The sequence below is a fragment of the Pteronotus mesoamericanus genome, unplaced genomic scaffold (genome assembly GCF_021234165.1).
Source record: "Pteronotus mesoamericanus isolate MK-2021 breed Mesoamerican mustached bat unplaced genomic scaffold, CSHL_Meso_final scaffold_54, whole genome shotgun sequence".
Lineage (NCBI taxonomy): Eukaryota > Metazoa > Chordata > Mammalia > Chiroptera > Mormoopidae > Pteronotus > Pteronotus mesoamericanus.
In genome coordinates this window covers 23,752,333-23,768,289 of record NW_026555321.1, presented here as the reverse complement: position 1 = coordinate 23,768,289, position 15,957 = coordinate 23,752,333, and the positions used below count along the sequence as shown (strand labels likewise).

The window sequence follows — 15,957 nt, the reverse complement described above, 5'->3', positions numbered from 1 at the left end:
AATTGGCTCCAGAGAAATAATTTCAGGTAAGTATTTTTAGGTGGTTGTTTTTTTTTAAATAAACACACAGAACATATTTTTTAAATATTTATTTGCTCTAATATTAAATTTTTTCTGAAGTTTTCATTTTTATATTTTTTTTCTACAGTCTGTGGTGGATGACTGGATTGAATCATATAAACAAGACAGGGACATCGCACTTCTGGATTTAATCAACTTTTTTATCCAGTGTTCAGGATGTCGAGGTACAGACTGTGGGAATAAATGATGTACATTGAGCCTGTCAATTCAGCTGTGTCAATTTACTTCATCTTCCATTAGTCATACATAATTTATCCTAGAATTATGTGCTAATTTTTTCTGATAAAGAAAATTATTAAGTTACTTAAAGACATTTCATTTCCTTCTGGTTCAGCTTTGCTTCTATAAAACAATAGACTTCTAAATATTTTGAAATTTTGAAAGAAATTTGAAATTCATTTAATAAATTATGACTTGAACTTTTATAATTAATATTTACTGATATTTATGCCTGTGCTGCATTTTAGTGATTGCTAATTGCTAACATTGATTATGTTTTATCCTTGTTGGTATTTGGGTCTTCATTTTATAGATGAGGTAAATTAATATAGGTGAAGCACAAATAATTTGCTTAAGGTTACATAAGTAGCAGAGTCAGGTTTCTTAAGTTTATAGTCAGTTGGAAATCCATAGACAGTTAAAGTGCAGTATTATTTTTATCATATTAATAGGTAACTGATAGAGAATTTTGTTCTTTAAAATAGATAAATCTTAACAGATCAGATTCTGTGTGGGGAAACAAATTGATAAATCACCATTATTTGCTTTCCAGTGGAGAAAGAATAGTGATTGTTTATTGCGATCACTAATCAAATAGATTTCTTAAAGAATCTTTTATTTCTGTTCAAGTTATACCTCACCGTATTGGCATAAATAGTTTAATAAATATTTATAGAGCGCCTGCCTTGTACTAAGCACTGTTCCTGAGTATACAAATGTTACCAAGAGTCTCTGCCACCCAGTCAGTATTAGGGGATGTGTAATTTTTAACAGAGGCTTTATTACAAGGAACAAAGAAGGAAATACACCAATAGTTCACTAAAGTCCTCAGTGATATAACCAGTTTTATTACTGGTTATTACTTCCTTTTTAAAAAAAGTCCTCATCCAAAGACATTTTTTCATTACTTTATAGACAAAGGAAGGGGAGGCAGGGAGAGAGAGTGATAGAGATCTAGGTATCAGTGTGAGACAGAAGTACTGATTGGTTGCCTTCTTGTACATGCTCTGACTGGGGATCAAACCAGCAGCCTGGCCATCTGCTCTGACCTTGAATGAAACCCTTGACCTTTTGGTCTATAGGACAACTTCTATAGAGAAAATTATTTGGTCTCAATTACATGTTCCAACCAGTTGAGTCACACCAGCCAGGGTAAAAATGATTACTATTTAATGACTATTTCATATATGCCAAGCTGTGTGCTTTATGTACATTAGCTCATTTTATATTAGTTAACAGTTTTATTGGGCAGATGTGATCTTTATTTTGAAGATCAGGAAACTGCGAATAAAGGGCTTAGATAAGTGTTTGGACATCATGTAGTTTATAAGTTCCAAACTTATGGTACCAAGTAAGGTTTGTCTCAATCTGGGACTTACATGGGAAACCACAGGATACTATGGAAATAACGAAGGGTTCTCATCCAGCCCAGGCTCTCTGTGAATGTGTGAATATGGGGATTTGTCAGAAAATGCATCCTGTAAGAAGAAACTGTGGTGAGACTGAGGCTGAGTAAAAGAATGATAACGAGGCGGGGAAAGGCCAGTATTTACAGACTATGCAAAAACCCCAAAGACAAGAAAGCACCACACACTCTAGGAAATAAATAGAGTTTGTGGTTGAATCCTAGACCATGGAGATAGGTGAGGAGTCACAAGAGATTACGCTGTTGGACGGAAAGCAAGTTTGTTAATTTTACAGCCTTAAAATGATCAAGGCCCAAGCACTGAGTGATATACTTTACATATTTTATCTAATCTAATATATTATGTAAGTATCCTATTGGATTGGGTTTTGATTTTAAAACAGCTGGTAGTCTTTACATTTTTACCCTTTGTAATTCATTCCCGTGGTTCAAAAACCTTAAAAAATATTTTTAAAGATACAAAGCGAAAGTCTTTATCACTTCCTGCCTCCCCATCTTCATACAATAAATATATCCACAGAGTTAACTGCTCTTGACTATTTTGTCATATTGTCCACCCAACTATCTGTGTATCTGTTTAATTGGTCTACCTAATTTTCATACACTTAAGTAGGAATATACAGGGTCAGAGCACAAGTAGCTTTACCATTGTTTATATAGAAAATAATACAATAGTTAATAAATAACACAAGAATAAACTATTTCGCGTACTTAAAACTGCAAATCTACTTTTGCTCCACCCTGTATATTCTTTCCTCTAACACAAAAGATACTGCTATTGATGTATAGAGAGCTTTCTAAGTGTTTTTTTTTAATACGGTGTCATAACATTCCTCCTTGTATATGTATATTAATTTACTTACCTTCTTTTAGCAGACTATTCTGTTAATTATAGTCTTTTGCTATTACAAACAGTACTGTAATGACTTACTTTGTTTATACTTGATTTGCTATATATGGAAAAATGTAGATAAATGTACTTGTAATAATATTAGAAACATGTGCTAAATTTCCTGCTATAGGAATTGTACCCAATTTTACTCCCCATCAGTAATACATGAGAATGCTTATTTCTTCTTAGTTTTTTCAACGAAGTGTTCTTATCAAATTTTGGATTAGTTTTAGGAATGATTTAAAAATATGTCAGTGTGTTTCTTTTTTAATTAAGGTGAAAGTTACTTAATATACAATTTACTATTTTAAAGTGTACAATTCAGTAACATACAGTGCATTCACATTGTTGTGCAACCACCTTTCTCAAGCATCAAAACTTTTTCATCACCCCAGAAGAATACCTCATATTCCTTAAGTAATTATTTCCTATTACCCTATCCCCTCAACTCTTCATCCACTTACCTGCTTTCTGCTTCTATGGATTTGCCTATTCTGGTAATTTTTACATAAAATGTGACCTTTTGTGTCTGATTTCTTTCACTTAGCATAATGCACTTGAGGTTTACTGAAGTAGTGGCATGTATCAATAATTCATTTATTTTTATGGCTGAATAATACTTTATTGTATGTATATATCAGAATTTATTTGCTCATTTGTTGATAGACATTTGGATTGCTTCCACCTTTTGGTTATTGTGAATGCTGCTATTTTGAACATTCCTGAACAAATATCTGTTTGAATACTTGTTTCTTTTTCATTCTTTGGGGTAAAAAGCTAGGAGTAGAATTGCAAGATCATATGGTAATTATATTTTAATTTTTTGATGAATTGCAAAACTGTTTCCCACAGCAGCTGCACCATTTTATATTTCTACCAGAAATATATAGGATGAGGATTCTTACTCCTTCACATCTCCAACATTTTTATTATCTAATTAAAAAAATTTTTCAGTTTCCTAGTGGATTTGAAGTGATATCTCTTTGATTCCTTAATTACCTATGATCATGAACATCTTTTCATGTGCTTTTCGGACATTTGTATATCTTGTTTGAAGAAATGTGTATTCAGGTCCTGTGTTTATTTTAAAATTAGAGGTATGATGTTTTGTTTTTGTTTTTTTGTCTTGAGTTGTAGTAGTTGTTTATATAGTCTGGATACTAAACCCTTATCAGAAATATAACGTATAACTATTTTTTTCCCATTTTAAGGTTGTCTTTTTATATTCTTAAAGATGCACTTTGATGCAGAAAACTTTCAAATTTTTATCAAGTCCAATTTATTCTCATTTCTTGCTAATTCTGTGTCAAGTGTAAGAATCCATTGCCAAACTCAAGGACATGAAGATTTATTCCTATATTTTCTTTTAATAGTTATATAGTTTTAGTTCTTATGTTCAGGTTGTTGATCCATGGTTAATTTTAGTGTAAAAGTGATTTTAATTTGTGAATTAAATTCTTATGAATGGAGCTTGAGAAGCATTTGTTTCTTTTGTGAATTCTCTGTTCCCATCCCATTCCAAGTTCCCTTTTGACTGTATAAGGCATTTAACAAAATGGATTTTAAAACTTTTTGATTAGAGAGACATAGATGCATATTTTCTTAATGTGATTAACAAAGGAAGCACACAGTCTCTCACATCAGTGGAATAGAATAACAATCCAGAAATAGACCCAAGCACCTCTGGAACTTTTAAGCATATCTTAAAATATATGAAAGAAGAGTATTGCAAATTATAGCTACATTGAGATCATTTTTCATCTATCAGGTTGATTAAAAAGTTTAATTATAACAACACTCTGTTGATTAGGTTGTGTGGAAACATATTGTTTCACTGTTGGAATACAAATTGGTACATCTCTCGGGGAAAAATATGGCAGTATCTACCAAAAGTACATGTTTTCATCTTTACACTCAGCCATCTTACTTCTGGAATTCATTTTTCTGTAGAGTCTGAAATTATGTGAAAGTAAAAAAATGAAATGATTTTTAAAAAGCCTTTTTAATCCCAAAGCCAACACTATGCTGAAGGGAAACCAGTAGGGTAAATAATACAAAGACAAATAAGGTCACAACTCCTATTTATCATTATATTGGTGGTGATATACTCCAACACATTTAGAAAATAAAATGAAGTAAGTATACTCATTATTTGAAAATAATATCCACTCTTTAGGAAGTTTAAGAAACTTAGTTTGTAAAGCTAATATAAGTAATAAAATAATTCATTAAGTTATAGGGGATATGGAGTTAATATAAATTAACATGTTAAGTTTATATAAGAATATACAGTTAGAAGAGATAATGAAATAAAGACCCCCTTTTTAAGGTAATATGGGGCAGATGTGGGAAATTATTTCAGATCTACACCTCACTTGGTGTGATGTACACCAGGATAAATCCCCAATGCACTAAGAATTCAAATAACAAAAACAACAACAAATAGCAGAAACAAAGAAAAAGAACAACAAATAAATACCAGAAAGAAAGAAATAATAAAGGATAGAAGAAAACAGGAAAGAATTCCTTTATAACCTTGGAGTGCTAAAGACCTTTTATTGATGCTGCAAAATTAACTGACTAAAAACCTATAAGTTATAAAAAATTGATATATTAAACGTGTGCTAAAACAATACCGAACACTTTTATGTGATGGGCAAATTATAGGGAAAGTTAAAAGGCAAAGGACAAATGGGGAGTTTTTGTTTTTATTGCAAAGGCCAATCTCAATTGCATATTCAGGTGAGATTTGCACTTTATAAGGACTCTGTATGTTACAAAGTAATTGCCAAAATCCAACTTATTGTTGTGTTCTATCAGCTCGTTTGTGCCTAAAGATGTCTAAGAACCAAGAACAAACAAATGTTAAAACAAATTTTGGTTCAATTAGGAAGAATATCATGGAAGGAAGGAAAAAAGTCACAAAAAAATTTTTTTTTCCTAGTTCCTGGCTAGAAAGGAAACTTCACTAGTGACAGGACAAATTGAAACATTCTATCATGAGTAAAGAGTATTGGGCAGCCTCTTTTCCATTTGGCTCCAGTATCAGTGTTTTCTTAACTTGACCCTTGAGTCTAGGGTGTAGTATTAATAGGCCTTCTACTTTAGTGATCTTGAGATGCATCAGCACACCTAGTTGTTTCCTTAACTGTTGCTAAATTTCCCTTCTGTAGCCTCTTCGTGAAAATCTCTTCAATTGATCCATCTCTAGTGAATTCATTCTACTTACTGCTGGAATCCTCAGAATATACTGACTAATTCAACACATGATAATAGAATATACTTCAGTATCAGCGAGGTAGGATAGATGGCAATGGAAAAGGTGATTTAAACACTTACTGACTTAAGAGTTGCATTTTAAAGTTCTGTAACTTCACAAGCATTCATAGGATTAAATTCTGAGGAAGTTCAGAAGACAACACTTAAAGATAGGATATATTTATAATATTATGCACAAGAAAATGAAAATTTGTTATCTCTATTCAAAGTCTTAACCATTGTGTAATACACCAGCAGAACAGGCCTATGTATTTGGGTGTATACTAATGAAGGTATTTAACATATTTCAGAATATATGTATGTATAATATATATATTATTGGGTATTGATAGTTTTTACTGAGAAACATGCTTTTTTTTTAGTTAGTAAAGGATGTGTTTATGAAACTTGTGAATTGTTGGTTAGAAATGCCTTCTTTCTTAGTTGGTTATAACAAATAATTGCTCTGTTTTACAGTACTTGTGCCTAATGCCTTAGGGCTTTATAGAAACATAAAATTGCTAGAGAATTTACCCTCTCAGAAAAATTACTTTTAAGAGTTTTTTTTAACTTTCCCATTTTATGGGTGGTTTAGTGTTGCACTAATTTTTTTCATGGATGCTGTAGGCCAAAAGAAATACCTAACATTTACCATTTGAAGTAGTTACATTCAAACAATTTATATAGCTTAACAACTTAGTAGCTACTTGGAAAAAATGATTAAATTGAAATGAAAGTAAAAAATTGTCTTTTTTATTGGTCTAAAGTTTTTTCCTTTTTATTGAATTTATTGGAGTGACGATTGTTGACAAAATTATACAGGTTCCATGTGCCCAGTTCTACAACATATCATCTGTGCACTGTATTCTGCGTTCACCACCCCAAGTCAAGTCTCCATCCACCACCATTGATCCACCACGTACCCGCTTCCACCTACCTCCACCCCTCCTTCCCTCTGGTAATCATCACACTGTTGTCCCTGTCCATGAATTTTTTCTTCTTTTTTGCTCAGTGCCTCCACCCAAACCCTCAGTCTCCCAATACCCCCAGCTGTCAGTCGGCTCTCTATAAACCTGTGACTATTTTGCTTGTTAGTTCATTTTGTTCATTAGATTCCACATATGAGTGAAATCATATGGTACCTGTCTTTTCTCTGACTGACTTGTTTCTCTTAGCATAATACTCTCCAGATCCATCCCTGCTGTCACAAAGGTTTACATTTTCCTATTTTGTATGGCCGAGTAGTATTCCATTGTTTAAATGTACCACAGCTTTTTTATTCACTCATCTACTGGTAGACTTGGCTGCTTTCAAATCTTGGCTATTGTAAATAATGCTGCAGTGAACATAGGGGTGCATTTGTTCTTTTGAACAAGTGTTTCAGGTTTTTTAGGATAAATCCCAGAAGTGGAATTGCAGGATCATAAGGCAGTTTTATTTTTAATTTTTTCAGGTAACTCCATGTTGCTCCATAGTGGATGCACCAATTTGCATTCCCACCAACAGTGTAGGAGGGTTCCCTTTTATCCACAATAAATCAAAATACTTGGTGATTTATTGATGATAACCGTGCTGACAAGTGTGAGGTGATATCTCATTGTAGTTTTTTATTTGCATTTCTCTGATGATTAGGGATGTTAAACATCTTTTCATTTATCTATTGGCTATCTGTATGTCCTCTTTAGAGAAATGTCTATTCAGTTCCTTTGCCCATTTTTTTTTTTAAATCCCCACCCAAAGACATTTTTTCATTGCTTTTGGAGAGAGAGGAAGGGGGAGAGAGAAACATCACTGTGAGAGAGAAAAATCAATTGGTTGCCTCCCATACATGTCCTGACCAGGGATTGATCCTGCAACTTAAGTATATGCCATACTAGGAATCAAACCCACAACCTTTTAGTTACATGAGATGCTCCAGCCAGCTAAGCCACACCTGTCAGTCTCCTTGAACATTTTTTAATTGGATTGTTCAATTTTTTTAGTGTTGAGATGTATCCGTTCTTTATAAATTTTGTATATTAACTCCTTATCAGATGTATCATTGGCAGATATGTTCTCCCATTCAGTGGGTTGTCTTCATTTTGTTGATAGATTCATTTACTGTGCAAAAACTTTTTAGATTGATGTAGTCCCATTTGTTTATTTTTCTTTTGTTTCCCTTGCATAAGGAGATATAGCAGAGAAAATATTGCTATAAGAAATGTTCCAGATTTTGCTGCCTTTGGTTTCTTCTAGGATTTTTATGGTATCAAGTCCAACATTAAAGTCTTTAATCCATTTTGAAGTTTATTCTTGTGTACGGTATAAGAGGGCAGTCTAGTTTTATTTTCTTTGAACGTATCCAATTTTCCCAGCACCATTTATTAACTAGACTGTTCTTACCCCCATTGTGTGTTCGTGCCTCCTTTGTCAAATATTAATGGACAGTAAAGGCATGGGTTTATTTCTGGGCTCTCTGTTCTGTTCCATTGATCTACATGTTTGTTTTTATGCCACTACCCTGCTGTTTTGATTATTATGATCTTGTAGGCTAGTTTGATATCAGTTAGCATGATTCTTCCATCTTTGTTGTTCTTAAGATTGCTGTGGCTATTTGGGGTTTTTTTGTGCTACCAAATAAAATTTTGGAATATACGTTCTAATTCTATGAAATACACTGTTGGTGTTTTGATGGGAATTGTGTTGAATCTGTAGATTGCTTTGAGTAGTGTGGACATTCTAATGGTGTTACTTCCTTTTCTTTTAAATTTCCACTGAGTTTTTTGTTCTAAAGATTTTTTATTTTTATTGATTTGTGGATATTGTACCAGCCTTGCATCCCCATAATGAATTCTACTTGATTTTGATGTACGGTCATTTTAATGTACTGTTAGATCTAGCTTACTGATGTTTTGTTGAAGATTTTAGCATCTATGTATATCAGCAATATTAGCCTATAATTTTCTTTCTTTCTAGTTTCTATGTCTGGTTTTGGAATTAAGATAATGCTGGCCTCATAAAACGATCTTGAGGGTCTTCCCTCCTCTTCAATTTTTTAGAATAGTGGAGAACAATAGGTGTTAGAAATTCACCAGTGAAGTCGTCTGTTCCAGGCCTTTATTTCTTGGGAGTTTTTTCAATACTGTCAGTTTCATTAGTTGTAATCTGTCTATTCAGATTCTCTGATTCTTCGTGATTCAGTTTTGGAGGAATGTATATATGTTTCTAGGAATTTACTTATTTCCTCCAAATTGTCCAACTTTTTGGCATATAGCTGTCCCTTATATTTTCATATAATCCCTTGTGTTTTTGTGTTGTCAGTTGTTACTTTCTTTCTTTCATTCTCATTTTATTTATTTGGGTCCTCTCTCAATTTTTTCATGATGAGCTTGGCTAAAGGTTTATCATTCTTGTTTATCTTTTCAAAGAACCAGCTCTTGGTGTCATTGATCTTTTGATCTTTTGTATTTTTTTTTTTTAGACTTTATTTATTTCTCCCAAAATCTTTATTATTTTCTTTTCTCTACTTTGGGCTTTATTTGTTCCTTTTCTGGGTTTTTTAAGTGTAATCTTAGATTATTTGTTCGAAATTTTTTTTGTTTTTTGAGACAGGCCTGTAATGCTATGACTGTTTCTCTTGGGACTGCTTTTGCTGTGTCCCATAGATTTTCGGTGGTTGTGTTCTCATTTTCATTTGTTTCAAGGCATCTTTTGATTTCTTTCTTGATCTAATTGTTAACCCATTCACTGTTTAGTAACATGCTATTCAGCCTCCCTGTCTTTGTCTGTTCTCCTGTTGGTTTTTTTTTTCCCCTTCTGATTGATTTTTAGTTTTCTACCATTATGGTCATAGAAGATGTTTGATATCATTTCAGTCTTCTTTAATTTATTGCAAACTTGTTTTGTGTCCAAACATGGCCTATCCTAGAAAATGTTCCATGTGTACTCGAAAATAATGTAAACTCTGCAGTTTTGGGTGAAATTCTCTGACAGTATCAATTAAATCCACCTGATCTAGTGTGTCATTTACGGCCAGTCTTTTATTGTTGATTTTCTGTCTGGAAGATCTATTCATCGATGTCAGTGGGGTGTTAAAATTTCCTAGTCTTACTGTGTTACTTTTACTCTATTTTATTTAAATATTTTATTTATTTATTTTTAGACAGAGGGAAAGGGAGGAGAAAGAGAAGGAGAGAAACATCAATATGTGATTGCCTCTTATGGCCCCCCTACTGGGGACCAAGCGTACAGCCCAGGCATGTGCCCTGACAGGGAGTCAAACCCGTGATTCTTTGGTTCGCAAGCCACTGAATCCACTCAATCCACTGAAGTACACCAGCCAGGGTTGACTGTGTTACTTTTAATCTCTCCCTTTATGTTTATCAACATTTGCCTTAGATATTTAGGTACTCCTTTGCTGGGTGCATATATGTTTACAAGGGTTATATTTTCTTGTTTGATTGCACCCTTTATCATGTGGTCTCCTTTGTTGGTTATAAAGCCTTTGTTTTAAAGTCTGTTTGTCAGATGGTAGTATTGCTACACCAGCTTTTCTTTTCCCTTTCCATTTGCATGAAATATCTTCCTACATCCCTTTACCTTTAGTCTGTCTAGATCTTTCCTTGTGAGGTGGGTCTATTATACACAGCATATATATGTGTCTTGTTCTTATCTGTTCAGCAAGCCTGTATCTTTTGATTGGAGCATTTAAGCTATTTACATTTAAAGTGATTATAACTATTGCCATTTTATGCTTTTAACTGTATTCTTCCATTATATTTTCATCTTTCTTTCTTCTTCCTTCTTCTTACAGGCCCTTTAACATTTCTTGTAATACTTACCTAGTGGTAACAAACTCCTGTGGCTTTTTCTTGTCTGGGTAGCTCTTCATTTGTCCTTCACTTTTAAATGATACCCTTGCTGGGTGAGGTAGTCTTGGTTGTATGTTCTTTTCATCACTGAATATTTTGTGACAATCCCTTCTGGCTTGAAATGTTTCTTTTGTGAAATCAGCTGATATTGATAGTCTAATGGGAGTCCCTGTAGGTAACTGTCATTTTCTTGCTGCTTTTTAAAACTTTTTAAAAAAATTTTTGTTAATATATTTTATTGGTTATGCTATTTACAGTTGTCCTGTTTTTTTCTCCCCTTTATTCCCTTTTGCCCTGCCCCCCCCCCCCCCAATCATCATTCCTACACCACTGCCCTCATAGTTCATGTCCATGGGTCATACATGTATGTTCTTTGGCTTCTCCATATCCTATACTATTCTTAACATCCCCCTGTCTATTTTGTACCTATTGTTTATGCTTCTTATTCCCTGTACCTTTTCGCACTTTCTCCCCCCGCCCGCTCCCCTCAAATCTCCATTTCTGTGATTCTGTTCCGATTCTAGTTGTTTTGCTCACTTTATGTTTTTGTTTTTTAGGTTCAGTTGTTGATAGTTGTGAGTTTGTTGTCATTTTATTATTCATAGTTTTTGATCATCTTCTTTTTCTTAGGTAAGTCCCTTTAACAGTTCATGTAATAAGGGCTTGGTGATGATGAACTCCTTTAACTTTATTTGGGAAGCACTTTATCTGCCCTTCCATTCTAAACGATAACTTTGCTGGATAGAGTCATCTTGGATGTAGTTCCTTGCCTTTCCTCACTTTAAATACTTCTTGCCAGCCTCTTCTTGCCTGCAAGGTTTCTTTTGAGAAATCATCTGATAGTCTTACAGGAATGCCTTTGTAGGTAACTTTCCTTCTCTCTTGCTGCTTTTAAGACTCCTTATCTTTAATCTTGTGTAATGTAATTATGCTGTGCTTTGGTGTGTGCTTCCTTGGGTCCAATTTGTTTAGTACTCTGACCTTCCTGGATCTCCTGGAAGTCTTATTTCCTTGGCCAGATTGGGGAAGTTCCCCATTAGTTTTTCAAGTAAGTTTTTAATTTCTTGCTCTTCCCCTTCTCCTCTGGCACCCTTATTATTAAGATGTTGGATTGTTTAAAGTTGTCCCAGAGGCTCCTAAGCCTCTCCTCATTGTTTTGAATTCTTGTTTCTTCATTCTCTTCTGGCTGAACATTGATCTCTTCCTTCAGCTCCCAACCATTGATTTGAGTCCCCATTTCCTTCCCTTTACTATTATTTCCCTGTATTTTTTTTAATTTCACTTTGCAGAGCCTTCATTTTTTCCTCCATTTTGCTACCATACTCAACCGTTTCTGTGAGCATCTTGATTACCAGTGTTTTGAACTGTGCATCTGATAGGTTGGCTGTCTCTCTGTTGCTTAGTTTTCTTTTTGGAGATTTGATCTGTTCTTTGGTTTGGGCCCTATTTCTTTGTCTCAGTGAGCCTTTTGTGTTGGAAGGCTATGCCTCATGTGTTTACCAGGGCGGGGCAACCCAGGTCACTGCGTTGTGACACTGTGTGTGGGGGAGGGGTCCGAGAGGGAACAAAGCTGCTTGCCCGGCTCCCGGGTGGCTTTCAGTCACTTCCCCTGCTACCCACAAGCAAACTGGGCCCTTCTGGCACTGATTCCCAGGTGGGTCAGTTTGTGTGCTTTCTAGGACCCTGTGGGTCTCTCCATCAGACTCCTGTGAAGCTAGGAGTTTCTCCTGCTGCCGCATCCACCACAATTTTTTACAGCCAGAGTTTGAGACTTTGTTTTCCTGCACTGTAACCCTGAACTGTTCTGTCTGTCTCGCTTCCCAGCTTTTCCTTCTGGTTTATCTGTTTGCAAATGTGGGACCGCCCAGTCTGTCAGCTGCCACCTTGCCTTCTGGTCCTCTAGCCTCCGCCTTGCCATGCGTCCTCTCTGCCCCTCTTACTGGTCTGGATGAATATTTCTTCTTTAACTCCTTGGTTGTCGGACTTCCAGATAGTTTGATTTTGTGGCAGTTCTGGTTATTTTTTGTTTTTAAATTTGTTGTTGTCCTTATTTTGGTTGTGCAAGGAGGCAAAGTGTATCTTTCTATGCATCCACATTGGCCAGAAGTCTTTTTCTTGCTTCTTTTCAGATTCTCCTTTATCTTTAAGCTTTAACCTTTTAATTATGTTGTAGTGTGGTCCTCTTTGGGTTCATTTTGTTTGGGACTCTGCACTTCCTGGACTTGGGTACTTTTTTTCTTCCCCATGTTAGGGAGGTTTTCAGTCATTATTTCTTCAAATAGGCACTGTATTTCTTTCTTTCTCTCTCTACTCCTTCTGGTACCGCTCTGATATGGATGTCCCAAAGGTCCATTAAACTAGCCTCATTTTTTAAAGTTTCTTTTGTCTTTTATGCTGCTCTGATTGGCTTTTTTTATACCTTGTCTTTCAAATCACTGACTTGATCCTGTGCTTCATCCAGCCTACTGTTTATTCTTTCCAGTATATTCTTTGTTTCAGATATTGTATTCTTCATTTCTGATTGGTCCTTTTTTATGGTTTCTACATTCTTTTTCATGCTGTTGAGCATCCTCATAATCATTACTTTGATCTCTATGTCTGCTAAATTGCCTCCACTTCATTCTGGAGATTTCTCCTTGTTCTTCATTTGGGCCCTGTTTCTTTGTGTTCGCATTTTGTCTGCCATTTTACATTTGTTTTTGTGTATTAGGTATATCTGCTTAGGACTTTCAATCTTGGTAGGGTGGCCTTATGTAGTAGGTGTCCTTTTGGACACGTGGCACAGTCTTTTTATCACCTGATCTGTGTGCTTCATGAATATCCCTAGTGTTGTTATATGTACCCCTCCTGTTATATTTGAGTCTTGATTGCTGTTGGCTTGTTGGTGCATGGTATCCATCCTCAGGCAGACTGACTGTCAAACACAAGCATGGCATGGGAGCTAATGTGGAGACTCTGGCCACTCGAAGTGTAATTCCCCTCAGCAGGGTTTGGTGCTTGCCAAGATTTCCCTTTGGTTATGCTGCTTGTGGAGCTTATTAGATACTGCTCTGTTGTTGTCTGAAGCTAGCCAATGTGTGTGTTGGTTCTGAGCCTCTTGGGAGGGACCCTTTCGCAGGCCAATGTAACACACTGCCTATGACTAGCCCTCCATAACTGTTTGGAGCTACAAGTCACAGTTTATGACTGCCTATCCTGGGCCTGGGTGTTTGCAGGACAGATCAAGATATGAGTCAGAACTGGCTTTTACTGGGAGTGCGTCCAGGGGCAGGTCAGCAAAAGTCGCATGGCATCCTGACGAGATCTGCCTCCACCTGCCTCTGCCTACGGGCTGGCTGCTGCCTCTTGGGCTCTAGTCAGTGAAAGAGTCTGTGACTTTATTATTCAGCAGGGCATCAGCTCCACGGAATGGGGAGAAGAGGATTCTAGAGGGTGACCTATTGCTTTTCTTCAGGTTGATGCTGTATGGAGGGGAGTGCTCCACCCAATAAAGACAGTGTTTGTTGTATGGGAGCATGACTCAGCACAGGAATCTTGGTGGCTGTCCCTTCAGCTTTCTTTCCAAAGCCACAAACACAAAACTTAGATTCTGCTCATGCGCCTCTAGTTTGGTTTACCCTCTTTCCACAGGAGCCCAGGATGAGTGGCTGTGAATGAAATTTTGTACATTGGCACTTTCTGAGGGTACCTGCATCTGTAGCGCACTTCCCTTTCTCCTTGGCAGACAGAAACCCTTCTGCGTTTCACAGTTAGATGTCATGTGGGTGCCTTTTCCCAGCTCTCATGCTCTGGACTGAGAAGCCCAGCTTGGGGTTTAGACCCCACACTTTTCAGAGAAACCCCTCACAGCTGGGGTATCCCTCTGGAACCTCAGCCACTGCCCATAGGGGCAAGACCAGCCCTTTCTGCTTCTCTCTTCTTCCTACCAGTCTTGATGTTCCGTCTTGTGTAAATCTTAGGTTATAAGACTTCAGCTAGTCATCAGTTGGTTATTCAGGATGATTGTTTGACAATTTGGTTGTAATTTCAGTTTGGTCCGGGGAGGAGGTGAGTGTAACTTCCACCTACTGAGCTGCTGTCTTGGATCTGTATTCCATTTTTAAAATACCACAATTACTTACTAATAGATTTATACACCTATTGGGCACTGTACGAATTTTGGAATCACACTCATTTTTTATTCTTTGTTGGTTTTGCAGCATTATTTGTGGAAACTCAGCTTCTTGAAGATAGGATATCATCAAAAGGAATAAAGCACAATCCAATGTTGAAAATGAATTAACTCATGCTAATAGTTCCTGTCACAATTGACAAATATTAAATATCACTGTGTTTTTCTTTGAAAATTTAAAATATCCCACAATACCCATGTATCTTTGGTTCAGTAGCTATGGGTATTTATTCCATGTACACTTTGGGCATTGTGGCTTTAATGAGTGACTGGCAAAGGATTGCCACTCAGATGAGATAACTTTGAAGTGCATAGCCTACTCTCCGAGAGTTTCCCAAGGAGTTTGATTAGACTCCAGTTATTGATTGTTGTAATTGGCTAGGTAACACAATTTTTGTTGTCTGCATTTCTTTCTTAATTTTCCCACTTCTCTCTCAGTACTTTATGGGATCTTCTCCCAAATAAATTACTCATTTTAATAGTTTTAATGTCTATTTTGGAGAGTAGAGACAGGTATTTGTAATCGTTTATTATGTATGCTGCTCGGAATTGTGTTTTAATTATTTATTTTTATTTTTGCATTTACAGTTTGTGTAGATAATTCAACATTATTTTTACTAAATCCTTTTAGATTGTGATATATTATATAAACAGAAGAGTACAGAAACTATATGTGCAGGTTATGTAATATTTATATTGTGAATCGCAGTGTTATCAGTACTAATGTCAAGGGAAAGAATATTGCCATGACTTAAGAAGATCTCACCCTATTTCCTATGTACCCTTCCCCTATCACTACTGCTTCCATTTTCCAAAGAGATAAGTACTACTTTGATTTTGTGATAATTTGTCCTTGATTTTCTTTATGGTTTTACCATTAGTGGATCTTCTTTAAACAAAGCAGTTTAGTTTTACCTGCTTTTCTTCTGTAGATAATTAAGAGTACTATATGTACTCTTTTGTGCATAAATAACTGTACCTACTCTTGTCTTGCTTTTTCTGCTCATCGTTTATGAGTTTCATTTGTTGCCTGTACCATAGTTTATTTTCATTGATGTAA

General features: G+C 35.6%; 1 protein-coding gene across 3 annotated transcripts in view; it reads left to right on the top strand.

Moving 5' to 3' along the window:
- The window catches only part of STAG1 (STAG1 cohesin complex component), a 373,948-nt gene that overhangs the window by 161,220 nt on the left and 196,771 nt on the right, over window positions 1–15,957 (top strand). For all 3 annotated transcript variants that reach the window (XM_054595514.1, XM_054595513.1, XM_054595512.1), the window contains exon 5: window positions 149–245. In XM_054595514.1, coding sequence (XP_054451489.1) covers window positions 149–245 — 97 coding nt within the window. The remainder of the gene's footprint in view (window positions 1–148; window positions 246–15,957) is intronic.